The sequence below is a fragment of the Lepidochelys olivacea genome, assembly GCF_965140295.1.
Source record: "Lepidochelys olivacea isolate rLepOli2 genome assembly, chromosome: 24".
Classification (NCBI taxonomy): domain Eukaryota; kingdom Metazoa; phylum Chordata; order Testudines; family Cheloniidae; genus Lepidochelys; species Lepidochelys olivacea.
In genome coordinates this window covers 10,873,803-10,900,685 of record NC_140434.1, presented here as the reverse complement: position 1 = coordinate 10,900,685, position 26,883 = coordinate 10,873,803, and the positions used below count along the sequence as shown (strand labels likewise).

Genomic DNA, 26,883 nt, shown 5'->3' with positions numbered 1-26,883 from the left:
AGGCAGAGCATGAACTCCCGGGCAGTACAACGAGAGCCCAGCTGGCAGCTCAGGGCTCATGCCCAGTGTAAACTGCCTTTACCAGCTCAGGGAGCTCAGAGTGGCTGCTTGCTTGTCTTTTCAGCACTTTGTATGGCGGGGCTGTGATGCGCCCCCAAGAGAGGGAAGCCCCCTGGAGAGGCAGGAGGACCGGGGCAGTGTGTCCTGCCTGCCAGCCCTGCATGTGGCACAGCAGCAAAGAGGAGCGGAGGTGCTCAGGGTTGAAAATAGAGCTGGGCAGGTGATTTACCCCAGGGCTCCTCGCTTTGCTCTTTGCCGCCGATGGATCCAGCTGTTTCAGGGACTGAGATCTGTCTGACTGCCAGGGCTTGCCATGCTCCTGCCCTCTGGCTCGCACTGCATTCCTCCTGGGGGCTGCAGCGGCCCCTACGCGCCCGCCGAGAATGCTGCCTGACAAAGGTGGCTGTGTGCCCGCAGCGTGTTTACCACTCGCTCACACACACCAAACAAAATCCCCCTTTCAGTTTTGTTCCTCTCTCTCTCTCTTTCCCCCACCACCCCGGATGCCAGGCTCCCATTGGCCCGGGCGTTTTGCAGACCCTGCATCACCGAAGCACTGGCTGTTTTTAAACCCCAGGGCCGTTCTCCAGCCATCCTTCGGCGAGGAACTCTTGGTCCCACTGCTGGCTTGCCCATGCCTCTAGGAGTCATACAGTAACTGGAAGCCATGGGGTCCCAGGGCACTTCGGGGAGTGGGAGCCTCGTGCTGGTCGCTGCCCTGTTCTCTGCACTGGGTAAGTGACTTCTCCCATGGGGGCGGGGAGCCGTTCTCTCCCTGTCCCCACAGAGACCGGAGGGGTGGCGAGGCACATGGTGGGAGTGGGCCCTGCCCTGTGAGGTGCGTGTCTCGGTGGTAACCAGAAGACACGTGGGGATGGGAGGCTGTTGTGGAGCAGCCCCAGTGCCAGGGGTTCGGTTCATGGGGAGACGAGTTTTGTGACTGTTAGACTGGCAGTGGCTGCCCCTGGAAAACGGGGCAGGCTGGGCTGCACCTGCACCCTCTGCAGGAAGGTCCATGCTGCTGCTCCAGGAGCTGCTCATACAGCCGGCATTTCCCTTGCACTTTCCTCCCTGAGGATCCCAAAGTTTTTCCCAGGCCACAGGAACAGAACCCAGCTGCATGCAGCTCTGGGTGTCTCCTCAGCACTGCCAGGGACCCAGCTGCCCTGTAATGAGGAGCATGTGCAAGGGAGCTGGAGACAAGGGGGTGACATTAGTGGGGAAGGTCTGGGTGGACAGAGCATTTCATGGGGTCTCTGGGGTCACAGGAGCCAGAGGTGGGGCTGGAGCAGGATTGCTCCAGGGACTGTTTGAAGCATTACATCTGCATCTCTATCCTTGAACTGCCTCGTTGCTTTGAGCCAATGACCCCCTGGCACATCTGGTTCCCATCTGTCCAGAGAGCCCTGCAGTCCTTGGGCAAAGATAGGAGGGAAGAATCCTGCACCGGCCCTGGGAGATGCCTCCTCCATCCCCAGTTGGGGGCTGAAGTAAGAGCCCACCTCTGGCTGGGGTATTGGCACAAACTGGGATGAATCCTCTGGCCTGTTTCATTCCATGCATTCCCACGTGGGACGGTTCCTGGCTCCTGTCACTGCATTTCCCACCAACCTCCCTCCTGTCCTGTGGGGCAGAGACAGGACCCGGCTGCTCAGAGCACTTGCTGCTGGGGGCGACTTCAGGGGCGCTTCCCTCTCCCTCTTCTTGGGCCCCTCGGCTGGGCCCGGGGGGGGGCTGCCATTGTCACGTCAGCACACATTTCTGTTCATTGGAAGCTGGTAACAGACCCCATGTCTGTCAGGGGAGGGTGTAACAGGCTGACACATCCCGGACTGTAGCAGGCTCTCAGGGCCAGACTGGTAAAGGTATTTAGGTGCCTAGTCGGCATCAAGGTGTTTTTAAAAATCCCACAAGGCTTCTAAATCCCTGTAACAATCTGCCCCCCGCCTTCCCAGCAGTGACATGGCAGGCGCAGCATCCCAAGGCTCTCATGGCACCTCTCCTGTAGCTATCAGAGCATTGGAGCTGCTGCGCCAGAATGGACAGTACCTCCATATAGTTTTATATCCCTTCTCCTGCCATGTGAGGTCAGATCGTTGGTGTATCTAGCCCCATGTCCTGCAGCTCCTTGGTCCACGTCATCTGATATTACAAATAATATGTGAAGCTAGAACCAGTTCTTCTGCTGGGAATCAATGAATTTACAAATGTTACTAGACTGAACCAGGTTTCTATCCACTCCTGTCCTGCCTTCTGTGGTACCAGGGACTTTGGGCAGGCTTGCACAAGGTGATGGAAAAACCCACTCCTGACCCCAGCGTAATCAGTTTACACGCTGGAGCATGGAGTTTGCTCTCTCTGATTAACCCAATGGCCTGTGTCAGTCCTAGTCAGTGCAGAACCTGGTGGGGTTCTAGCCGCAGGGTGTGTCTTCCTAGCCAGCTCATGCAGCAGTGAGTTCCACAGGTCAATTTCTCCTATGATCCCATCTCCTTCATCAGGATTAGCTGCTCAGTTCCCATCTTCCTCCCAGGGCGATGGGAGGACAGGGAAGAGGCAGGCCCCCGACTCAGAGAACACCCCAGAGGTCAGCACCACAGTGCGCTCCTGCCAGCCCCCAACACACTGCCTACCATGTCCCTGGAGTGGCAACAGGCAGCTCCTCTGAACACACCCACCGCCACCTCCTGCCTTTACCCCAGAGCTAGGTTTGCCTTTGGGGTCTCTTTTCCTCGGGTCAGTTGGGGATATTTGGCTCTGTGTCTCTCAAGGCAGCATCAGGCTGCAGCCCAGTGGCCAGGGCCAGAGCCCAGGCAGGACGGCACCAGCCTCATTGGTTCCTTGCCCCTTAGTTCCTCCGCCAGCCCAGGCTCCAGTGCCAGCTTCCTGGAAGCCCTTTGGCTCAGACTGCAGCCTGGCTACCATGTGAATGAACCTGTGCTCCTTGCTCTCCCAACAGAGCAGGGGTTGGGGAGACCCATGTGGGAAGATCTCCCTCCCCCCACCCCTTGCTTTCCTCCTGTCCTGACAGCTCTAAGGCTCAGGGACAGCGGGCACAGCCCTGTGTCCTGCCAGAGCAGTGCCTGCCTGGAGATGGCACCAGGAGTTCCTGGCCATTCGGTGCGGGCCGTGCAGAGCAGAAGAGAACTCGCCCATGTCTAGCTGACCTTGGTCCCTGCCTGGGTTTGTGAATAACAGGCCAGACCCCTCACTGATGTGAGTCAGCCTTGCTCCATGGGCTGCCATTGGCACTAGGCTGAGTTACACCTGTCGTGAGTCCTTGAGGGAAAATTCACCATTGTCCTGTCCCTTGTGCTGCTGTTTACACCAGTGCACAGCGCCACCATGCTGGTGTGACAGCATTTACAGCCACTGTGCACTGGTGAAAATGCCCACACAAGGGACAGGGCAATGGGTCTAGTGGTGAGAGGAGGCAGCTGCCACCAGAACTCCCGGGTTCCATTCCTGGCTTTGACACTGATTTACTGTAGTCTTTGAAATGCACCCATCACAGCCTCCTGGCCCAAATGACACTGTCCCTTGGATCAGGAGAATGGTCCTGCCAAACCCCCACCCACCGAAAACCATGGCCCTGGAATGGCAAATGTCAGGGAGACGACCTCCCCCAGGGTTTAGCTGCACATAAACACTGCAATCCAACCCCACAGGTGTAGCGGACCAGGACAGCCCGCAGAGCCAGACTCTTCACCACCTCAGGGACTGCGAATTCGAGGGCCAGGCCTCACCTCTTCACAAGCTCATCCTCCCAGCCAGTCTGAGCTGTCTCCATGGCACAGGGGGCTCACTTTGGGCTTTGCAGAGCTTCCATCCTGCAAACTGGAAGCAGCTAAGAGGCCAGTGCAGTCTGGGCACCCCGTGTGATCCACTCTGTGCCTAATGCAGTAGCTGAAGCATCACAGAGGGAGCTGAGTGACCAACCTGCTCTGTAGCCTTGGGAGCAAGTCACCCCCTCCCACCCGACACACACACACACACCCTGTGACTCAGTTTCCCCATCTGTGCAGTGACGATCCTGACCACCTCCCAGGAGGATGCAAAGGTTTTGTCCCTAACATGTGCAGTGTTGGAGGTTCTCATTGGGCAGGGGCAGAACCAGCATGTTCTCTCCTACTGGGCAGCCTGGAACCTGCACTCTGGGGTTCAAGTGGCTCATCCCTTGGCTGTTCGCTCATCCCTTGGCTGTTCGCTCTCCTCTCCCCCTTGCTTGCTCTTTTCATCTCTCCCCCTCTCCTCCCGGGGGCCCAGCTGCACAGACACTAGCAGGTGCTGAGCAAGTCTGATGGCACCTTTCTCTGCTCATGTCCATGGCTAGCACACAAGCGGAAAGGGGAGTTAAATCCGCAGCCGCCATTTCTCTGAACACAGAAAGGCCTGGCTACCTGGTTGGTACCCACCACATTTGCTAAAGCACGTGTGCTGGCACTTCCCATTACCACTCTGCTGCTGCTGAGCTGCCAGGGAGCCCACTTAGCACAGCTGCTCGGCCACAGAGGGCTCCAGGTACGCCTGGGAGAAACACACCTTCTGTACTGCGTGGAGCACGAGTGCATCCAGCTAGAGCACACCTGACATGCTGCGTGGGGCACTACGCATCCGACGAAGTGGGCGTTCACCCACGAAAGCTCATGCTCCAATACGTCTGTTAGTCTATAAGGTACCACGGGACTCTTTGCCGCTTTGATGGGACACTAGTGCACCTAAGTAGGGCACACCTGCCGTGCTGCAGAGTTTGCATCCCCTCCCCTCCTCAGACCCAAAATGGCCCTTCTGTGGCACCGTCTGGAGAGGAAGTTCGCAGCCAGCCCCATGCGTCTGCCTCTGGCTTTGCGTCCCCTTAGCTCACAGGGGAATATAATTAGCTGCCCCCCCTTACCAGCTGTGAGGACCCAGCAATCTTCAGGGAACGGACGTTTTACTGCCAGAAAGCTCCTAAAGCACAAACTCAAGGAGAGCTGGGCTGGGTGGTACAGAGAGCAGCACAAGGCTGGCACTGCACACCTGGCAGACATGTCCCTGCTTCTCTTACTGCCTAGAGCTTCCTCTACCCATCAGCTGCGATGATTCTCTGCCCTTCCCCCAGACCTATGGCCCAATGGCTCAGTTTGTATTTGGTAGGATGCCACGACCCACCGGGTAAGGGATTCCCTTGGAGAGGCATCAGATAAGAGGCTTTCCTGAATGCCAGTCTCAGCCAGCCCTGAGCCAGCTGTGCTGGGTGCTTCTCGAGGCCCCTTCACGTCCCAGTCATTAGTGTATTTCTCCTCACAGCCCCCTGGGAGGCAGGGCAGGGCTCGTGCCCCCAGAGCTAGGAGAGGACAGGAGGGGAAGTGAAGCCCCACGAGCTGAGTGACTGGCCCAAGGTTAGGCAGGGAGCCCATAGCAGGGAAGGGAATCGAAGGCAGGTCTCCTATGTTAGTGCCCTGCCCATAGGGCCATCCTTCCGCTCCAACCAGTCCTTGTGGGAGGGAAGGGAGACATGGGCCTGGTGCGCCCCCCTGCACAGGGGCATTTCCCCACAGCGCTGGCCTGCCTGATCAGTGTAAGTGGGGCTGGGGAGTGCAGGGTCTGACCCCCCTTAGTCAGGGTGGGGCAGGTGATGTGAGGTGGGGCCAGTGGCTGACAGGAGTGTCTGCGTTACCAGAGCACAGTACAGACTTCCAGCTCAGACATCTGGAGCTACAGCAGCACCACTCTCCCCACAACCAGCCCCAGGGGCCCAGCCTGGCTCCCGGGCCCAGCTGCCCACAGCAGTGGCCTGGGAGCAATTGAGGGTCCTTTGGTTTCACAGACTCTTTCTGCCCCATCCTTGGCCTGTTAAATGCCATGGCTCCTGCCTGGCTGTGACCAGCTGCCAGCTCCCACCAGCTCCATCGGACAGGATCTGCTGCCTGTAGCGGGAGAGAGGAGCAACACTGAGTGCTGGCTGGGTCCAGCTCATGCAGAGGCACCGAACAGGGCCCAGCGGCTCTAAACCACCCTGCTAGGGTGCGTCCCACTGAGGGAAGGTGGTCGAGTCAGATCCTAGGAGAAGCCATGGCTAAAACCAGCAACAAGGGGCACCTGGCATCTGCAGTAGGGGAGAGGTGGAGCTTAGCTAGCACGCATCAGCTAAGCTCAGCTCCTCTCCTAGCCAAGATGAGCCCCAGACCAGGCCACAGCATGGCCTTGGCCTCCAGCCAGCACCTCAGCGTTGATGTGGGGGCAGGAGGCACCATCCCCCACAGGGCTGCACAAGGGAGCTGGAAGAGACACAGGGCGCAGAGGGCAGTGGCCCCTCTGGTGTCAGCCAGGGCATCCCCCGGCCTGGATGCAGCTGTGAATGGCCATCTAGCCAGTGGTACTGGTCCAGGCTGGACAGACATTCCTGAGAGGTGTCTGGCCCCCGCTGCTCTGTCTGGCCCAGGATTTCCCCTCAAGCCAGCAAGTGGGTGAGGCCCCAAGCCAGGGTGGAACAGCAGGGAAATCTCCCCCCACTGTCAGAAATGTCAGCTCGGGGGTGGACAAAAGCCTAGGCAAGTGCTTGTCTGGAGCACAATTCCCCCTTTGAGCTGCCAGCTCAGTGTCACCCAAGTGGCTCCAGCAGGCCCAGCAATGTTCTGGCCCCCGACCCAGAGCCCAGTGAGCCCGCCAAAGCCTCCTCCAGCAGAGCTGGGCCGGGCGGAGGGGAGGGGACCAGAACAAAGCCATACACAGTGGGGACAATGGGCCAGTGTCAGGTCCCAGCTCTTGTGTATTCTCCAAAATAGAACAAAGGGGCCTTTGCCCCCCAGCCGGTAGCATTGGCATGGGGCTCCGGCATGTTTCCAGCAAGCGCTGTGCCAAGGTGGGCACTCGGACTCCTGAGGGAGCAAGACACCTGCTGCCCTGGGAGTCAGGGCTGGCTGAGCTCCTCTAGAGAAGTCGGAGCAACCGCACTGCAGAGGGGTTTCTGCTAACACCTCCACCTGGCACTAAGGATGGAAACCCCCCTAGACTCTCCATGCCCAGCACAGCACCGGGCATGCCACCGGTGACAGGAGATAGTGCTCCCATGTGGCATAGCCCTACACCACTGCACAAGGCACGGGGGCTATCATAAAAGGGAGTCCCATGGGAGCTGCTAACATCTCCTTCCACTGCTGCTGGCCTGCGCGCAGCCTGGACAGCCTCTGCCTGCCAGGAGAGGAGCTGTGTGACACATGGCACCACGCTTTGGCTCCACGTACAGGGGAAGGATCCCATTGTGGCTAAAGCACCAGCCTGGCATCCAGGCTATCCATGCTACAGTCGTGGCTATGCCATGACCTGGCGACGTGAACTCGGGCAAGCCACTGTGCTCCCTGTGAGACAGAGACACCAAGGCCCCAGGCTGTGGCAGGGCTTCCCTGGGCTGGAAGGGAGAGAGAATTGTCATTTACTAGCCGGGACTCTCCATTGCTGGGTATTTTGCCCCTTCCCTGCCTACACATGCAGATGTGGGCAGGGTGCCTAGGGGCCTAACATACTCACACAGCAGTGGGCAGGGGCTGGCTCGGACCTGCTCCTAGGCAGCAGGGCTGGAATGACTCTTCGGCTTCGTCTCCCTGCAGTGCTGGCTCCAACCTGGGCCATCCACGTTTACACACACCGGGAGGTCCATGGCACGGTGGGAGACCAGGTCACCCTTGCCTGCAGCTTCTGGTCCAGCGAGTGGATCTCCGATGACATCTCCATCACCTGGCTGTTCCAGCCAGAGAGCGGCAAGGACACCATCTCAGTAAGAGGCTGGCGGCTCAGGAAGGCCCCTACGTCCATCCGTCCCATCCCCTAGGCTCTGCCCCTGGCTTAGCTCGCATCCTCATCACTCGCTTTTGTCTTCCCCCAGATATTCCACTTCGTAAAAGGGCAGCCCTATGTCGATGAAGTGGGCGCCTTCAAGAATCGCATGGAGTGGGTGGGGGACCCACACCGCAAAGACGGCTCCATCATCATCCGCAACCTGGATTATACCGACAACGGCACCTTCACCTGCGACGTCAAGAACCCACCCGATATTGGCGGCAAGTCGTCTCAGGTCACCCTCTATGTCTTCGAAAAAGGTACGTCGGGGAGGAGCTCAGAGCGTGGCCCTGCCCCACTGAGATGTGGGAGCCTGATAACTTCCAGTCACACCATTAACACACTCCTCGCCTGCCCGTTATCTGGGTTGCCCCACACCAGATCCCACCTCAGACCTGCATGTGGCGCCACCCTGCCTCTCAACCCATACATGGTCCTGTCCTGCCCCTTCGACCCACACATGACCCCAACCTGCCCCTCAGACCCATAAGTGGCCTCTTGTTAAGCCAGTGGCAAGACTGGCAGCCCCCTCGTCCATCCCCCCCATTTCTCACCCCACCACAGGCCTGGCTGCCTCAACACACCTTAGCAAGGAGTCCTGCAGTCACTGGCTGATGCTGCTACGGCAGAGGTGGGCAAACTACAACCCATGGGCCACATCCAGCCCACGGGACCCTTCTGTCCGGCCCCTGAGCTCCTGCCCCAGGAGGCTCGCCCCTGGCCCCTCCCCTGCTGTCCCCCCTCTCTTGCAGCCTCAGCTCGCTCTGCCGCTGGCGCAATGCTCTGGGCAGTGGGGCTGCGAGGTCCTGGGGCAGCACAGCTGCCGAGCCCGGCCAGACCCGGTGCTCTGTGCTGCATGGTGGCAGGTGGCGGCATGGCCCAGCTCCATCTGGGTGGCACAGCTATAGGACCGCCAGCCACCAGTGCTCCAGGCAGTGCGGTAAGGGGGCACGGAGCAGGGTGTGTTGGCGGAGGGCAGGGGAGTTCAGGGTGGTGGTCAGAGGGCACGGGTGTGAATAGGGGTTGGGGTGGGAACAGGGGGTTGAATGGGGGGCAGTCAGGAAGGAGGGGGGGTTGAATGGGGCAGCAGGGGGCAGTCAGGGGCAGGGGGTCCAGGGGCTGTCAGGGAACAGGGGGGTTGGATGGGGCAGGGGACCTGGGGGGGGCAGTCAGGAATGAGAGGAGGGGTTGGATGGGGTAGCAGGGGGCAGTTAGGGGCAGGGGTCCGGGGACGGTCAGGGGACAGGGAGCGGAGGTGTGTGGATGGGGCAGGGGTCCCAGGGGGCTGTCAGGGAATGGCGGGGGTGGATAGGAGGTGTGGACCGGGCCACAACCCCCTCCCCTAACTGGCCCTCCATACAATTTCCAAAACCCAATGCAGCCCTCAGGCCAAAAAGTTTGCCCGCCCCTGTGCTACAGGCTAATCTGCTGCCAGCCACTAGGAGCAGCACTGAGACCCCCAAATAACTCATCTGACACAGTCGTGACACAGGAACCACCCCCAGGCAGTACCATGGGGGTCTGAACTGGAGCCATGTATCTCGGGCTGTCCCACCACCCCAGCTTTGAGCATGAGCAGCATTCCAGGTGTTCCTGTGTGTGTACTAATCCCAGCTGTGCCACCAACCTTGGGCAAGCCCCATCCCTTCGCTATGCCTCAGTTTCCCCTCCCACCCATTGTATATTCAGACTGTGAGCTCCCTGGAGACAGTGTGTGTCTGTGCAGCATCTGACACAACAAGGGTCTGTTCTCAGTTGGGTCATTCAGTGCGATTGTACTACAGATAATAAATACGGCTAAGGAACCATGTTGAGGGCCCTGCCAAAGCCCCATGGGTTTCACAGATTTTAAGGCCAGAGGGCCTACCCTAGTCAGAGCTGCTGCTGAACCCAGGCCGGAGACCCTCCCCCAGGGCTTCCAGCCTCCAACCTCTCTATATGGTGGTTGAGCCAAAGTCCTAGGGCATGTGCCTTGGTAACAGGTCCCTCTCCTCCACAGTGCCCACCAGGTACGGTGTGGTCTTGGGGGCCGTCATCGGAGGAGTGCTGGGGTTGGTCATCCTCGTGGTGGTGACAGGCTATCTCATCAGGTATTGCTGGCTAAGGAGGCAGGCAACGCTGCAGAGGCAACTCAGGTAGGGATGGCTTAGAGAGAGTGCTGGAGGGACATGGCGTGTGCTGGGCTGGAGGGCTGGGAGATGGAGCATGGGGGGAAGAGCTGTGCTGGGGGCTGCATGTTGGGCTGGCATCCCCTACGGTGTCTGCAGGGGGAAGGCCAAAGCGGTGACTAATTAGCCTGAGCGGTGGCTAATTCGCTCACAGGATGGGTAATGGCGGGGTGAGGGGACGGGTGCTCATCCTGGCTCCTGCTGCGATCTGCATGGAAGCTATGGTGAGACTGGTGTGAAGACAGCGGCTCCTTTCGGAAGCCCCCAGCTAGTTCAGAATCCAGCTGCCCGTGCTCTGCATCACTTGGCAGGCTGGACACAAGCAAACAGTCTGCATTTGAATATGGCCAAATGTCAGTGTCTCCACATAGGAGCAAAAAATGCAGGCCATGCTTACAGGATAGGAGATTCTGCAAAAGATTTGGGGGTCGTGGCTCCCAGTGTGAGGCTGTGACCAAAAGGGCCACTGCAGTCCTTGGATACATCAACAGGGGAATATCAAGTTAGAGTCGGTCGGTTATTTCACCTTTCTGGTGTGACCGCTGCTGGAATCCTGCATCCATTTCAGGTGTCCACAATTCAAAAAGCATGTTGACAAACTGGAGAGGGGTCAGAAGAGAAGAGCCATGAGAATAATTAATGGTTTGGAAAACCTGCCTCCTAATGATAGATTCAAGGAGCTCAACCTATTTAGCTTAACAAAGAGAAACTTAAGGGGTGACTTGATCACAATCTGTAAGTACCTACATAGAGAACAAATATTTAATAACTGGCTCTTCAGTCTAGCAAAGGTCTAGCACAATCCAATGGCTGGAAGTTGAAGCTAGACAAATTCAGACTAGAAACAAGATGCAATTTTTTAACAATGAGGGTAATTAACCATTGAAAGAACTTACCAAAGGTCGTGGGGGATTCTCCATCACTAGTCATTTTTAAATTGAGATGGGATGTTTTTCTAAAAGCTGTGCTCTACTTCAAACAGGAATTAATTCAGGGAAGTCCTGTGGTCTGTGTTATTCAGGAGGTCAGATTAGATGGTCACAATCTTCCCCTCTGACTGCGGAATCTATGAATTGGGCATCTTACAGGCAGTGCTGACCAATTTCTGTTCTCATTTAGTGCTATGGAGAAAGGCAAACTGCAGAGGTCAGCCAAGGATTCGTCAAAACGAGGCCGCCAGGTGAGCAGGAGAGAACATGACCGTGGGGGAAAGCGGGGAGGGAAGACTCATAGGTCAGCACTAACAGAGCTACTGCCAGCCCCAGATTTCAAAGGGAGTAAAGCACCTGGGTCCCCCTTTGCAGAGAGGGAAACACAGGCCCAGGGAAGAGCAGTGAGGTACACACGGGCAGCAGGAGGCAGGACTAGAACCCACCTATCTCAGCTCCCAGCTTCACACTCCAGCCCCACAAGGAAAACAGCGCAACCCTGGGAAGGAGAGAGAGGGAAGTAACCTGCTCTCCCTCAAGTCACTGGTAAATCTCCCGCTGCCGCCAATGGGACCCACAGAAAGGTCCCAAGTTAGGGCCTGATCCTGTGAGCTGCCCTTAGCACCCCACGGGCTCAGGGCCTGAGTGCCAGCGGGGCTGGAAGGAGGCTTACAGACCCAGGAAACGGCCCAGCACACTAAGGCCCCCACACTGCCCCGAGCCAGCCCTGACAGCGCTTGCTGCCAGTGTCTCCCCACACACTCAGGGGTGGAGCTTACCGATCAGCCACAGCCTCGCTGCCCCACTGCAGCTGCCAGCCTCACCGCTTTCCTTCCCCCTACAGCCCCCTGTCCTGTACGCCATGCTGGACCATAGCCGGAGCACCAAGTCGGCCAGCGAGAAGAAATCCAAGGGCGGCCTGGGCGAGTCTCGCAAGGACAAGAAATAGCGGTTAGCAGGCAGGGAAGGTACCCCCAAGGCGGGCGCCGAGTCCCCCCGCAGTTCAAAGGTTGTCATGACCATCGAGATGGAACTGAGGGGGGACGAGGCTGAGGCCACCAGCCTCAAACCTGCCGTCAAGTCCCCCAGCAAGAACAGCCTCAAAAACGCCCTGATGAACATCATCAAGATGGACTCGGAAAAATGATGAACGCCCCCAAACCGAAGAAAGGGGTGTCCTGCCCCTCCCCCTAGGCTTTCTGAGGGAGGGGGCCAGGATGCCTGCCCCACCATCCCCTCCTCCTGGCTTCACCTCTCCGCACTGGTCCGCCGGGCTGAGGGGCAGGGCTAGGCCATGGCACACCAGTGCGGGCTCCTCTCTCTAGGCTCAACTGCAGAGGTTACATGAACCCCAGTGCAGAGCAGCTGCATGTAGGATCTTTGAGGAGACCAGAGGCAAGCCGGGATGGGGGCGTCAGCCCCTTCCGGCACCGCAGGCGAGACACTGCCAGGCAGAATCACGCGCCCCTGCTAAGATAGCTAGGGTGAGGGCAGTGCCAATCCCATCAGCAGGCGCCTGGTTGGCGAGAGGTGCCAGGTTGCACCTGCCCTGGGGCTGTGTGAGGATGAGGGTGGGAGTTGCCCTGGTGGGTCTGCGTGCACTGCACATGGCCACAGGCCGGCCAGGTGACACGAAGGCCTGGGACAGAGCAGAGGAGACGGCCCCAGGGGAGAAGGGTGCTGCCAGCAGGGCATCTCTCACCCTGGCCCCGACTCCTCCGGGGCCTGCCCCTGCCCTCAGTCTGGGGGACCCTACAAGGATTTGGGTGTGGTCCTTGGACAGGGTCCTCACAGAAATGGCCGCCCAATGCCCCGGCCTGAGAGACCGGACTCCCGGCAGCCGCTGAGCCTGACGAGACATGGAAGCCACGAGGACGGGATAGCCGGGGCCCCTCTTCCCTGACATGAGGCCCCTGTATATGGTACCTTCCACTGCGTGAACATCTGTAAAAATCCCTCCCCCGCCCGGCACCCCGGGCACAGGTGTAATTTTTTATTTGAAGATACAATCAGTGACTCTGGGATTCAGCAGGATGGTTTAACCCCCACCTCCCCAGGGGCTTCCCTTGAGCAGGGGCAGCTAGGGGCACCTGCTAGTCCCACCCCAGTGCCTGCCAGCATCTGCCCTCCCACCCCCCTGCACTGCGATGTCTGCCCCGTGGCCCCTGCTCCCTGCCCCACAGCCCACGTGGGAGTTACACCATCCTGGGACACCCCCAGCCCCCCGGCTCCAAACCCTCAGTGATGGACGGGTTTTCACCTTGGATTCGTCCCTTTTGCTCTTTCGTCCCTTCTTGCCATTTTCTCGTCTCTTCCTGGGATGTGACTGAGCACAAATGATGTCACACGGTGACCCTCCCTCCCTCGCTCCCTCCAGGTCTCTCCGCTCCTGCCCTGCCCATTTTTGGATTAACCCCTGTCGTGAGGATGGACTCGGTAACCCCCTTGTGCCCCTGGGGCCCCTCGCCAGCAGCCAAAGGCTCCTGGGGTAGGCGATACTGCCTCAAGACCAGGAGGTGCCACAACATTGAGGACCCCCTGCCCAGGCTGCTGCTGGGACCCCCATCTCCTGTGGCCTCCTCTCTGCCCCAAAGCTGGGCTGCCCTTCCCCGAAAGACAAGCCAGGGCTGGCTGTGCCCTCGGGGCCAGGCCATCGGGTCACTCTGGGTGTATGTGGATACAGCAGTATCTATGGCAGGCTGTGTGCACGTGCTGTGCAGATAACGTCCGTCCATGAGGAGCTGTTCTAAACCACTAAACTGCAGCTGTGTGTGTCCAGTGAAGCGCGGTGTATTTTCTACGTTCTGTACATTCCCCTGAGCAACAAAGACACCATTAAACCCTTAATAAAAACTGACATTTCTAGGACCAAAAAGACAGACAAATAGGCTGGGCTTGTTATCCCTCATCCCCCGCCGTGGGTCGAGTGGCCTTTGCCACAGATCAGCCATGGGCAAGAGGAGGCCGGCTGGCTTAGTCAAAAGCATGCCACACAGCCTCAGCCCTGCCCGAGTGGGACCCCATGGAGGGGCGAGCAGGGAATTCAGTCCTTGGCCTCCCTGCTCTGGAAGGAGCCCTTTAGGGCCTGACACCGTGCTGGGAATTTTGCCTTTGACCCACATAGGCCCTGGAGTTGGCCATTAGCACCACTGGAGTTTTGTGACACGGACAATTATTTCCTAGGAAACCAAAGAACACCCCAGCTCATGCTGCTGCCCAAATGAGCCACCCAGTGGCACAACTTTGGGTTGCTACCAGCTTGGGCTGGACTTGGACCCAGTGATGCAAGGGCTGTGGCCCCTGAGCCCTCCCCCAGTCAGGGTCTAGACAGATGTGACATGGCTTTCCTCTAGATCTGTCATCATGTGCCATTGGGACTCTGTCCCCTTCCCTGGCTGGCTCACTGACCCTGTGCCCAGTGTGTCGTGCTGGGAATTGTTCACCCACCCTGAGAGTGCAACCCTGTCTGGATAACACCCGCATAGCGCCCAGCCACGAGGACAGGATAGCCATTGAGTTGTGTCCTTACTGCAGCTTTTGTCACAACGCAACAGGATGGCACCTAGATTTGTGTCCATCACATCCACGCTGCCAGCCCAGGGCATTCTGGGAAAATCTGGGCCGCTATCCTATAGTGCCTTAGCAGGGTGAGGGCTGCCCAGAGGACATGCACACAGAGTAGCACCCAAGCAGCGCAGTAGGGGATGCCCCACTGCATGGTTTGCTGGGAGGAGGAGGAAGCATGTCCAAGCCAGTTCCAGGGGCCCTGGGGGCGGGGTGTCCCAGCTACCCTGCAAAATATCATTGTGCCAAACTGGTGACATGCCACCCAAACCACCAGCGAGGGCTACATGTGGTCACTTGCCCTGGCTACTCCATGAATGGCGTCTGGACACAAATCCTTTCCCGAGCCACCCACGCTGTTAGCCAGTTACAAACTCAGCGACAAGTTGGAGCCAGAAGCTGCTGAGCTCAGATCTCTGCCAGGCTCCGGGGGACACAATACTTGTGGCTGGAATATCGCAGGGGAAGACTGGCACAGCCAAGCAGAGCCCGGGCAAGGGCATGAAGGAGCCCATCCCCAGTCTTCTCCTCCCAATCCCATGGGGGAGCCTGAACAGCCGGCTGGGAGAGGCAGCTGTGGATGTAGCAGGGCAGACGGATGCGGAAGGATCTGTCTGTGCTGGCTCCCTTCACAGCTGGCTCTGACTACTCCCTTGGGGCCAGGCAGTCCCCTGTGCAGGGAACTCAGGACACTGCCCCAGCTGATGCTCCCAAGGTTTCCATTTTCAAAAGGGGCACAGGGGTTGCATCGCTCATGGGAAGTAATAGTCAATGGTCATGGGAAGGGCAGGGCAAGGAGTCCTTCACGCACGAGGACTCTTCCCCCACATCATGCACAGGAGGGGAGAGCAGCATGAGGTGAAGCTCAGTTGCAGCTTTTTCCTTCCAGGTTTGAAGGGTATGATGCCAAGAAGGGGTCAGTTGACCCACCCTGCTCCCGTTGGTCCCACAGTGGGGTTAGCAGGGGAACTGGACAGCCTGCAAGAGCCACTGCAGCCCCTCAGTACCCTCTCACCCCATCCACTCCTGCTGTGGGTCCCCATGTCACATCTGCCTAGTCCCTGAGGGGGGCATGTCCAGCCCTGCCGTTACCTGTGGCCCCCAGCCGAGCACTGGGGCCCGGGTGTGAATAGGCACACTGGATCCCAGGGCTTGGGGCTGTGTGCCTTGGGTTCATGGCATCTCCATTCCCCGCGTCTTGTGCAGTCATTTGCACCAGATCTGGCAGCACTCTGCCCCACTGGGCCCTGGTGCACACAACGGCACAGCGGGCAGGGCAGCAGCGAATCAGGGGTCCCCAAGAGCAAGGCCAGAAGGGGCTGCTCGGTTCACCCTGGCTGAGCTCAGGCCTAGTACCGGCCAGAGAGCCTCACCCTGGGACTCCTGCTTCCAGCCCAGTGACTAGTGGGCTTGCGTTCCTCTGAGCTGGGTGACCTTCTCTGAGCCCAGGATGGGGGGGTGGGATGTGTCGGGGGCGGGGCCTGGAGACACCTAAACTCCAGAAGAACCCCTTTCCAAGCCTCCTGCCCCCTGGAGCTACTCCCATGGTGCTCTGTGCCCAGCCCCTGGAGCCTAGCCCAGGGGCTGGCTCATATACTCTCCCTGCACAGAGAATCTCTCTGGGTGCCTACCTGCCCAGGAGCCCAGCCCAGAGGGGCAAGGTTGGGCTCATGAGGGGTGAATTGCTCTGGTCCCAGGGACTGTAGGCTTCCAATCACCCACTCTCTGCAGTAGGTATGACTCCCATTCGCCATGTGCACCCCATAGAAAGGGAGTGGGGGCTAGTGGTTAGAGCAGAGGACTGGGCTCCACGTCCTCTCTATGTGCCTTAGTTTCCCCAGGCGGTGCTGCAGAGCTTCACTAGGGTTAGCAAAACGATTGGAGGCCTCTGGTTAAAGATCATGAGGAAGGGCCATGGATCAGTATGGACTGGGAAACTGAGGTACGTGGTCTGCCCAAAGTCACACAATGGCCATTTAAGCAGGGTGAGGCAGGGCAGGGCAGGGCAGGGCAGCACTTGGCTGGGATGGATGAGAAATGCAGACACCTTTCTAGGTCATTTCTGCTTCACCATCACCCTTCACCTTGCTTTTCCTGGCTCCCGGGGCTCTCTGGGGGGATGCTGGCCGGCACTATTGGTACTGCAGAGCGGTTTAACCAGAGCTGGGGCCTTGTCCTTCCTGCCAGACTTGCTTACTGTAAAAAGGTAAATTAGCATAAACAGGTTCATTTCAAAACCTTAGCCTGCTAGAGGACTGGATGCAGTCTCAGCTCCGGATCTCAGCAGGCTGGGGCTGGTCAGTATCTGGTCTAAGGCTGTAGGAAGTGTTGCCAGTAGCCCTCTCCTCCTGGGGTCAGGCCTGAGCTCAGGTCCTAGGGGGCACTGTGCATATCCAGGTACCTTAGCTTCACCCTGCCTCAGAGAACAAGGGGATGTTCAGGGATACCCGATTTTAAACCAACAAAGGGAAATACTACTTCACAATGCACAATAACCTTTGGAATCCTCTGCCACAAGTTATCACTGAGGCCAAGAGTTAGCAGAGAATTCAAGAAAGCATTGGATGTTTTTATAACAACCCCCTTGAGTGGGTCACCTTCCAGGACTGAATTTATGGCCTGTGGATCTAAAAGTATGAGCCTCTATGGATAAAGGATGGGCTTCATAAGCTTAAAGGCAGCAGCAGCCGCCTCCGGTTTCACTCACAGCAGAGATTCAGCCTTTCCGCTTCATATGAAGAATGCAGCGTATCTTTCCCAAGCTTCTGTAAGCGGGGGAATAGTCCCGCTATTGTGGGGAACGTTCCTGGCTTCTGCACAACCCCGATGAGGTGGGCTAGTGAAAGGATCTGAGTCCTCGCTCCCACTCCCTTTACCCAGTGGCCTCCCTGCCCTTGAGGACTCCCCGTCCACTCTCCCATCTGGCAGAATCCTCGTAACCCCAACAACGCTGGGCCCAGGATTCCTGGGGGGCTCGACCCCCCAACCCTGCTGCGGTCACCTAGGACAGGGGCTAGGGTGTCCCCACTCCGAGGTACTCTCTCTGCACTGGGCACTTCTCTGACCCACTGATTATTACATACAATTTGAAGCAAATGCAAGTTATTTAATCAACAATTAATTTTAAAAAGAATAAGGGGAAATGGGAAAGGTTAAAGGAAACACATCACCCCGCTCTGTGGCAGGGAACATCACAAACAGTGTCTCTGGAACGTCAGGGCAGTTCACAGTCTGCTCCTTGTAAGTCCCAGGCCTCCTTCTCAGGCCCTGGCTGTGCTGCAGGGATGCTGTGGGTTGGACACTCGCTCTGGTGGTGGCCACACGCTCTCAGGCTCTAAGTGGTAGGACCCTTCTTCCTGGTGTTACCCCTGCCCTGTTGGGGTTACGATCCAAGTCTGGCCTGCAGAGCCTCTTGGCTGAGGGGCCTCCCTGTGCTGGACCCGCTGCCCAGGGTCCCCCTCGCTCTCCCCAGCTACTCACCGCACCCAGCTCCGGACTGCTCCAGCCCCAGCTCCACCGCTCTGCCTCTGCTGCTTTGCCTCCAGCTCCCTGGGCTGCTTCTTTGGCCCCCCTGCCTCTGGTTGCTGCAGCTCTGCTCCCAGGACAGGTCTGCTCCGCAGGCTGCTTCTGTGACTCTGCTCCCAGCACTGACCTGCTTCCTGGGCTGCTTTTCTGGCCCCTCTGGCTCTGGTTGCTGCAGATCTGCTCCCAGGACATGCTCTGCTCTCTCTGGGCTGCTTCTCTGGCCCCTCTGGATCTGGCCCAGCTCTGCTCCCCAGCTCAGCTCAGGCCCCTGCTATCTCCTTAGCTCGGCCCCACTTTGTCTGACCCAGTCAAATCCAGCTCACACAGAGGACGGGGCCTCCTGACTCCCTGATTAGCCTGCCAGCCCTGTCATTCAGGCTGACCTGGACATTGGCCTCTCCCCATTGTTCCTGGGGGCTGTCAGTCTCAGGGTCCTGATTCCCCATCGACCCTTCCCCTTTGATTACTGGGAGCTAGCAACTAAAACACACCCACTGAATGTTAGTAAGGGGGCAACAGTCCCCTTACACTTACGGCACTTAGGCTGTGGGTAAAAACTGAATTTCCTGGGACTCTTCAACTAAATCTCTTACTCAGTTTATGAGCTAAATCTTGTTTAAAATGTGATGTTCAAGAAAAAATGTCTGCAGAAGCTCACCTTTTTTGTACCGTTTATTAACCAAAGGCTGCTCTGTGTCCTTCACACTTTCATGTAGTTATGACTCATGGCAAACTAGCCACGAACGTACATTGGAGAGATTAGGTTGTAATTAAGCAAAGTTATTGATGATTGCCCCCAACTTTCTTGTTATATTCACAATTTTCCCTTACTCAGAATAGCTGCGTTTTCCCAAAAAGCCTTAATTACAACCTCATACGCCCAGCTCGCTGCACAGACAGTAACACTGCACAGGTGCACATGTTGCTGAGGTTGTCGTTCCTGCTTTGTATTGTACCGTGGGGATTGCTGAGCAAAGAGTTGATTTTTGGGTTTGGTGGCTGATATGAAAAATAAAATAAAATAAAATAAATTATTTCAGGTCAACCCAAAACTGAAACCTTTTGGTTTTGCTCACTGAAATAAAAAAAATGAAAAATAAAAATATAACGAATAAATTGCTTCAGGCTGAATAAAACATTTTGTTCAACTAGCAACTTTTGGGAGGGGTCATTTAGTTTTCAGGTGCATTTTTACACTTTTCTAAAAATTAATCGAGCTAAATTTTGGACTTTTGGGGGGGGATTAGTTTTTTTAATTATTATTTACCCCAAAAATGATTTGCCCAAATCTGCAAAGTTTCAGTCACCCTGAGACTGCATTTTCTGGCAAATGAACTGTTTGTCTGAAAAATGTCAGGCAGCTCTAATTGCAGGGAGCTGATTGTGAGTTGGAGGGTGTTCCCTTATCGACAGGAGACAGAAGGAAGGCTCCAGTGGAGGTGTGCAGGCAGTTGTTGTCAGTGGAAATGTACTGTGTGGGCACTAGGGCCTGGCTAAGAGATGACCCATCACTTGTCCTCAAGGTATATGTTGAGGGGATCGCGCTTACCCAACCTGAAGCCGTAAAACAAAGCTTTTGTACTTGGACTTGTCTAGGTAGCAAGAACAGCCAGTATTATAACAGTAATAGTAACTGCTGGGGTACAGCCTTCAGCCAACCTTGGACTACTGGACTTGGGATAATCCGCCCTCTGGGTGGTTCACTCAATAACTGTCTGCTGTGGGGTGGGAGGAGGTATTGTCTCATGATCTCTGTGTGTATATAATGTCTGCTGCAGTTTCCACGGTATGCATCCGATGAAGTGAGCTGTAGCTCACGAAAGCTCATGCTCAAATAAATTGGTTAGTCTCTAAGGTGCCACAAGTCCTCCTTTTCTTTTTGCAAATACAGACTAACACGGCTGTTACTCTGAGACCTGTCTGCTGTGGGGTTCCGGCACCTCCCTCTCAAGCAGCTGATGCTGTCTACGGACCGGATGCTAAACCAGGGGTTCTCACAAGAAATGTTTTGGTGGCCTCAGAGTACGGCCACCAACTCTTGTTGGTGGCCACTCTGACAATTTTTCCGAAAATACTTGATTAACTTTAGGAAAAATAAATAAATATGCACATATCCACGTCCAAATCATTGTCATTTATCTATGTAGGGTTGTTTTTCAGACTCAGTAATAAAAATAATGTACAGTTGTCTCTGTTTTTTACTGGACCTTAACAGAATAGAAACAAAATAAGGTGTTTTGCACATTCTTGTCTTTTTTACTGTTGTTTCTTTTGCTTTTTTGGCTGCTTTTTTTTTTTTCTTTTAGACTTGCTAGCTAGTAAGGCTGCTGCTATGAAAAGTGATATTTGTATATTTGTATGTATCACTTTTCACAGCAGTAGACTTGCTAGCTAGCAGGGAGGCAATGAAAAGTTGTATTAAAAAACATACAAATATCGCTTTTCACAGCAGACTTACGCAGCCCCGGCAAGCCTGGGGACAAATTAAGCCATGGATGGAGAGGTGAGTAGGGAGGCAGTGGAGGCCAGGGGCGATGAGGTGAGCCCAGCTTGGGGATGGAGCCTGAAACCCTGCGGCCGGAGCCTGGCGCTGCCACCCCAGGTCTGAAGCTAGAAGCCCAAGCCCCACCACCCTGGGGAAGGTGAGGAATTCACACCAGCTGCCTAGTCCTCTGGCATTTGTGGCTCCAGAGGAAGGCAGGGACCAACCCCTGCTGACAGCCCCAGGGGAGGAGCCACTGCTTCCTCCCCCCACCCCCCATCACTGCCCAGGAGGCTGTGACCATAAGAAAAGCCTCTGAACTCAATGGACCAATGCTCTGAGCCACTCTGGCAACCCCCATCTCCCTGTGAACCATCTTTCACTTGAGAAACCTCAGTAACTTTCATCACCATGCCATTTTTGATAGGTGCCACATCCCCACCCATAAATCAGAAGCCCATGTAGGACCACAAGTCCCGCCTTCTCCCACCCCCTCTTGTCCAGTGAGAAACTAGCATTGGCCCAGGAGTTCCCCTTCCCCCTTCCTACAGTGAAGTGGCATCATTTGGGGGCTGGGCTGCATGTGCTGTTGACTGGCCATTTTCAAAACGTCTTTGAGAAGGCTGGGTTAGTGTATGTGATGCTCTGTACCTTGTGGGAACACCCTGCACTCCGATGTTCATCCTTATAAAATGATTGTGTGGTATCCAGTGCAAAGTTTGTCATGTTGGGTGTTTTTGGAAGGCTCATTATGCACTGAGCATGGTTGTTACAGCGATGTTATAGTAATTGTTACAGTAATGTTATAGTTAGGTTATAATTTCATGTATGTAGTTATGAGTCTGAAAATGTATCCTCATGGCTTAAAATAAGCCCAGGAAAAAACTGTCCAAGAGCAGAGGGGCAGTTCACACCTCATCAGGGCATGTATGGGACAAACCCAGCCCAGCCTCACAGGAACAAAGGACACTGGCCTAAGCAGCAACAAAGGATCTGTTGGACTCTCGAGTGAGGCACCCCCCTTCCTCTGGTCAGTTTGGGTCTGCGATGATGTAATGCTCACCTGACTCTGAAGGGCAGGGGGAGCAAAGCCAAGAGGGAAGAAAGAACATGATAAAAGGGAGAGGTGTTTGCCATGCTCGTTCTCTCTCTTCCACCTACATCCACAGACACCACAACCACCCAGCGACTGAAGCGCTGATCAAAGGGGAGAGCCTGGCTGAAGGGCAACCAGCCAGCCTGTGGTGAGAAGCATCTAAGTTTATAAGGGCCCTGAAAGAGTTAAGATCAGCTTAGAATGCGTTTTGCTTTTATTTCATTTGATCAAATCTGACTTGTTATGCTTTGACTTATAATCACTTAAAATTTATCTTTGTAGTTAATAAATGTTGTTTGTTTGTTTGTTTATTCTACCTGAAGCAGTGCGTTTGGTTTGAAGCATGTAAGACTCCTCTTGGGATAACAAGCCTTGTACATATCAATTTCTTTGTTAAACTGACAAACTCATGTAGGTTTGCAGTGTCCAGTGTGCTTAACTGGACACTGCAAAATGGAGGTTCCTAGGGTGGTGTCTGGGACTAGAGATATTGGCTAGTGTCATTCGGTTGCACAATCCAAGGAGCAGCTTACATGCCAGAGGCTGTGCGTGAACAGCCCAGGAGTGGGGGTTCTCACAGCAGGGCAGGATAAGGCTGGCTCCCAGAGTCCAGGACTGGAGTGACCTAGCAGATCACTGGTCCAGATAACACCAGAGGGGAACATCACAGGGTGCGTGTGCTGTTGACTGGCCATTTTCAAAAGATCTTTGAGGAGGCTGGGTTAGTATAATTGTGATCCTCCCCGCTGTTAGCTCAGATGCAAACACAGGCCTGACATGAGGTGGGCAGCACTGGCCTCACATCTCTTGCAACTGCACAAAGTAAAAATTGGAAGAGTTTGTGCCTTTGCCTCCCTTTCTCAGAGGGCAGGTTCGGCAGAGGATACAGGAGGCTGGTTTCAGAGCTGCATGAAACTAGTTACAGAGAAATTAAAAAATATTCCCAAGGAAAAAACACAGAAGAAAAAGGCCCTTTACCCCCAGGAGAAGCATAGTGCTAACTTCATGCCATACAATATCAGGGTTGGAAAGGACGTCAGGAGGTCATCTAGTTCAACCCCCTGCTCAAAGCAGGACCAATCCCCAATTTTTGCCCCAGATCCCTAAATGGCCAATGCTCAAACCACTGAGCTATTCCTCCCCGCATGCTGCCTGATAGTGGGGTAAAAACTCACCCCTTTCCTCAAGCCGATCAGGGCAGGCCTATGACCCAGAGCACATGTGTGTAACTTAGGCTCTGATCCTACATACATGTTCAGCTTAATTTTGGGTGTGTGAGTGAGCAGGTCCCTCTGAAATCACTTGTCTTTACTGCAGAGTTAACTCGAGTTCTCCGGCGGGTGTTCCCCCTAACCTGAGTCTTGTCCACACACACAAACCCCTCACTCGAGTGTGCTGCTTTTAACTGGAGTTGGCTGGGCCATCGGGGGTACAGGCGATGGCTCGTGTGGGCACAACTAGTCAGCAGCTAACACAACCACTCTAGTGTGGATGCAGACCAGCTCCACTCGAGTGCTGCTAGTCCTCCAGCACCTTCCTACAATTCCCCTGTGGGCCCAGCAAGGACAGACAAGTTCTCCCCTAGTTCACTGGGAAAGAATCCACAGAGCAGCAGCTCACAGCAGCGCTAAGAACCAGGGGATGTGCCCCCAGGAGCCATAGCGCCTCACAGGAGCACCAATGTGGACACAGCAGCTGGAGGGTTACTGCACAGTGGGGCTGCTCTCACGTGAGCTGGGCTGACTCGAGTCGAGTCATCGGAGCATAGGGAGCTCGAGTTAACTGTGCCCTGAAGACAGACCCTGTGTGTGTGGGTATGTGTGTGTGCTCACCTGTGTGTGTCTGTGCATGTGAATTGGAAACCAAACTACTTTAGTACACAGACCCGCCCCTCCCAGGCTGGAGGCCCCCTTGCATCCCTGACCCTGGTGCTTCCCTGTGACTGTTAATGGGCTTAATCAGTAACATCCCAAAGGGCTCTTGCTTGTGCAAAACCAAAGCTATATCCTTAGAAGAACAGAAGTTTTCACAGGTCTGTGTGGTGAGACTGGGGCTGCAGAAAGAGTCTGCCTCACCCCCTTCCTTTCTCTCTCCCTCACACACACACAGAGGTACCAGCTGACACACAAACGTCTGCTGTTGACTAGAAGTGTCAAAGCTGCACGATTTTCCATTGACAAAGTGCTTCCTGCAGCCCCCTGCCCTCTTCACACACCCCACCCCCTCACTCCAGCTGAGCACTCCTGCCAACACAAGATTGCTTGTTGACTCCACTCAGCAGTTACCACCCACGAAAACCAGCTGTGCTATCTAACCAGGCCATAGGATCTGGTATCTTCAGTTCCCAGATATAAATCATAGGGTCTGGTCCCTCTTCCTTTTCTTTCCACATTTTACAGTAGCTCTTTGCAGGGCTACTTTACTGTATCATGTCTCTGGAAGGGAAATGTTCACTCTGTGGGCCGGACTGGGAAGCAGGACTCCTGGGCTCTTCTATTCCCAGTTCTGCAAGCAACTTTCTGTGCGACCTTGGGCAAGACACATCCCTGCTCTGTGCCTCAGTTTCCCCACCTGCGTAATGGGAATAACAGTCTCCCCTTCCTGCTGCGAGTGGGGAGTTATGCTACTCCAGGAGAAAGCCGCTCTCGACGCATGCAGCTCAGAGCAACAGCACAGCTGGAAGAGAGGACTTCATGGCATGAAGCTGGTGGGCACAGAAAGTGTGGCTCACAACCTGCGGGGAGGGAGGGACAGAGACCTAGGAGTGGGGCAGCATTGCTGGCAGGGAAGAGGCAGGGCACAAAAGAGAGGGGTCTCTCAGAATTCATGGGTCTGCTGCTCTAAATAAGAGGTGGATGATCCTATTTTAAAGGGACAGTTGGTGGAATTTAGGCTCCTAAATCAGCTAGGCATTGCAATGCCTTTAATAATCTGGGCTTAGCCTCTGTGGACCTCAGTTCCCTATCTGTACAATGAGGACGGAAGCCCTGCCCTGCCCTGCCCCACAGGCCGGTTGTGAGGAGAAATATGGTAAAGACTGGGAGGCGTTCAGATGCTATGGTAATGGGGGACCTACAAGGACCTGAGATAGAGAGCAGCACCACAAAGGAGGCAAAAGGGATTATAGCACCTCAAGCTGGTCACTATCATCATAAGTAAACATGGATTCATCAAGGGCAAGTCATGCCTGACCAACCTGACTGCCTTCTATGATGAGATAACTGGCTCTGGAGCTATGGGGAAAGCAGTGGACGTGATCAATGGCTCCATGTCTAGCTGGCAGCCGGTATCAAGTGGAGTGCCCCAAGGGTCAGTCCTGGGGCCGGTTTTGTTCAATATCTTCATAAATGATCTGGAGGATGGTGTGGATTGCACCCTCAGCAAATTTGCAGATGACACTAAACTGGGAGGAGAGGTAGATACGCTGGAGGGTAGGGATAGGATACAGAGGGACCTAGACAAATTGGAGGATTGGCCCAAAGGAAATCTGATGAGGTTCAACAAGGACAAGTGCAGAGTCCTGCACTTAGGACGGAAGAACCCCATGCACCGCTACAGACTAGGGACCGAATGCCTCGGCAGCAGTTCTACAGAAAAGGACCTAGGGGTTACAGTGGACAAGAAGCTGGATATGAGTCCACAGTGTGCCCTTGTTGCCAAGAAGGCCAATGGCATTTTGGGGTGTATAAGTAGGGGCATTGCCAGCAGATCGAGGGACGTGATCTTTCCCTTCTATTCGACACTGGTGAGGCCTCATGTGGAGTACTGTGTCCAGTTTTGGGCCCCACACTACAAGAAGGATGTGGAAAAATTGGAAAGAGTCCAGCGGAGGGCAACAAAAATGATTAGGGGACTGGAACACATGAGTTATGAGGAGAGGCTGAGGGAACTGGGCTTGTTTAGTCTACGGAAGAGAAGAATGAGGGAGGATTTGATAGCTGCTTTCAACTACCTGAAAGGGGGTTCCAAAGAGGATGGCTCTAGACTGTTCTCAGTGGTAGCAGATAACAGAACAAGGAGTAATGGTCTCAAGTTGCAGTGGGGGAGAACTAGGTTGGATATTAGGAAAAACTTTTTCACTAGGAGGGTGGTGAAACACTGGAATGCGTTACCTAGGGAGGTGGTGGAATCTCCTTCCTTAGAAGTTTTTAAGGTCAGGCTTGACAAAGCCCTGGCTGGGATGATTTAATTGGGGATCAGTCCTGCTCTGAGCAGGGGTTGGACTAGATGACCTCCTGAGGTCCCTTCCAACCCTGATATTCTATGATTCAATGATTCTATGATATATCTTGACTTTAGCAAAGCTTTTGATACAGTCTCCCACAGTATTCTTGCCAGCAGGTTACAAAAATATGGATTGGATTAATGGACTATAAGGTGGATAGAAAGCTGGCTAGATTGTCGGGCTCAATGGGTAGTGATAAACAGCTTGATGTCTTGTTGGCAGCCGGTATCAAGTGGAGTGCCAGGTGACCAGATGTCCCGATTTTACAGGGACAGTCCCGATATTTGGGGCTTTTTCTTATATAGGCTCCTGTTACCCCCCCAACCTCTGTCCCTATTTTTCACTCTTGCTATCTGGTCAACCTAGAGAAGTGACCCCACAGTCAGTCCTGGGACTGGTTTTGTTCAACATCCTTATTAATGATCTGGATGATGGGATGGATTGCACTCTCAGCAAGTTTGGAGATGACACTAAGCTCGGGGGAGAGGTAGATATGCTGGAGGGTAGAGATAGGATCCAGAGTGACCTAGACAAATTGGAGGATTGGGCCAAAAGAAATCTGATGAGGTTCAACAAGGACAAGAGCAGAGTCCTGCACTTAGGACAGAAGAATCCCATGTACTGCCACAGGCTGTGGACCAAATGGCTAAGTGGCAGTTCTTCAGAAAAGCACCTGGGGATTACAGTGGATGAGAAGCTGGATATGAGTCAACAGTGTGCCCCCATTGCCAAGAAGGCTAATGGTATATTGGGCTGCATTAGTAGGAGCATTGCCAGCAGATTGAGGGAAGTGATTATTCCCCTCTATTTGGCACTCATGAGGCCACATCTGGAGTATTGGATCCAATTTTGGGGCCCCCATTACAGAAAGGATGTGGACAAATTGGAGAAGAGTCCAACAGAGGACAATGAAAATGACTAGGGGCTGGGGCACATGACTTATGAGAAGAGGCTGAGGGAACTGGCGTTATTTAGTCTGCAGAAGAGAAGAGTGAAGGAACAAAATGGACACCATG

General features: G+C 55.1%; 1 protein-coding gene across 1 annotated transcript; it reads left to right on the top strand.

The window, feature by feature from the left end:
- Positions 1-565: 565 nt before the first annotated feature.
- Positions 566-13,838, top strand: MPZ (myelin protein zero). The gene is made up of 6 exons (XM_084613747.1): positions 566-794; positions 7,650-7,816; positions 7,925-8,138; positions 9,878-10,013; positions 11,166-11,226; positions 11,820-13,838. The coding sequence occupies exons 1-6, from the start codon at positions 728-730 to the stop codon at positions 11,922-11,924; spliced, it is 750 nt and encodes a 249-aa protein (XP_084469873.1). The 5' UTR covers positions 566-727; the 3' UTR covers positions 11,925-13,838.
- The last annotated feature ends 13,045 nt before the right edge of the window (positions 13,839-26,883 follow it).

What these genes read in the sequence shown, in the direction of transcription:
- MPZ (XM_084613747.1), top strand. Translation starts at nt 728, where the DNA reads ATGGGGTCCCAGGGCACTTCGGGGAGTGGGAGCCTCGTGCTGGTCGCT. An exon ending in TGCCCTGTTCTCTGCACTGG is followed by an intron (nt 795 to 7,649) that starts GTAAGTGACTTC and finishes GTCTCCCTGCAG; the next exon opens with TGCTGGCTCCAACCTGGGCC. An exon ending in CGTCAAAACGAGGCCGCCAG is followed by an intron (nt 11,227 to 11,819) that starts GTGAGCAGGAGA and finishes TTCCCCCTACAG; the next exon opens with CCCCCTGTCCTGTACGCCAT.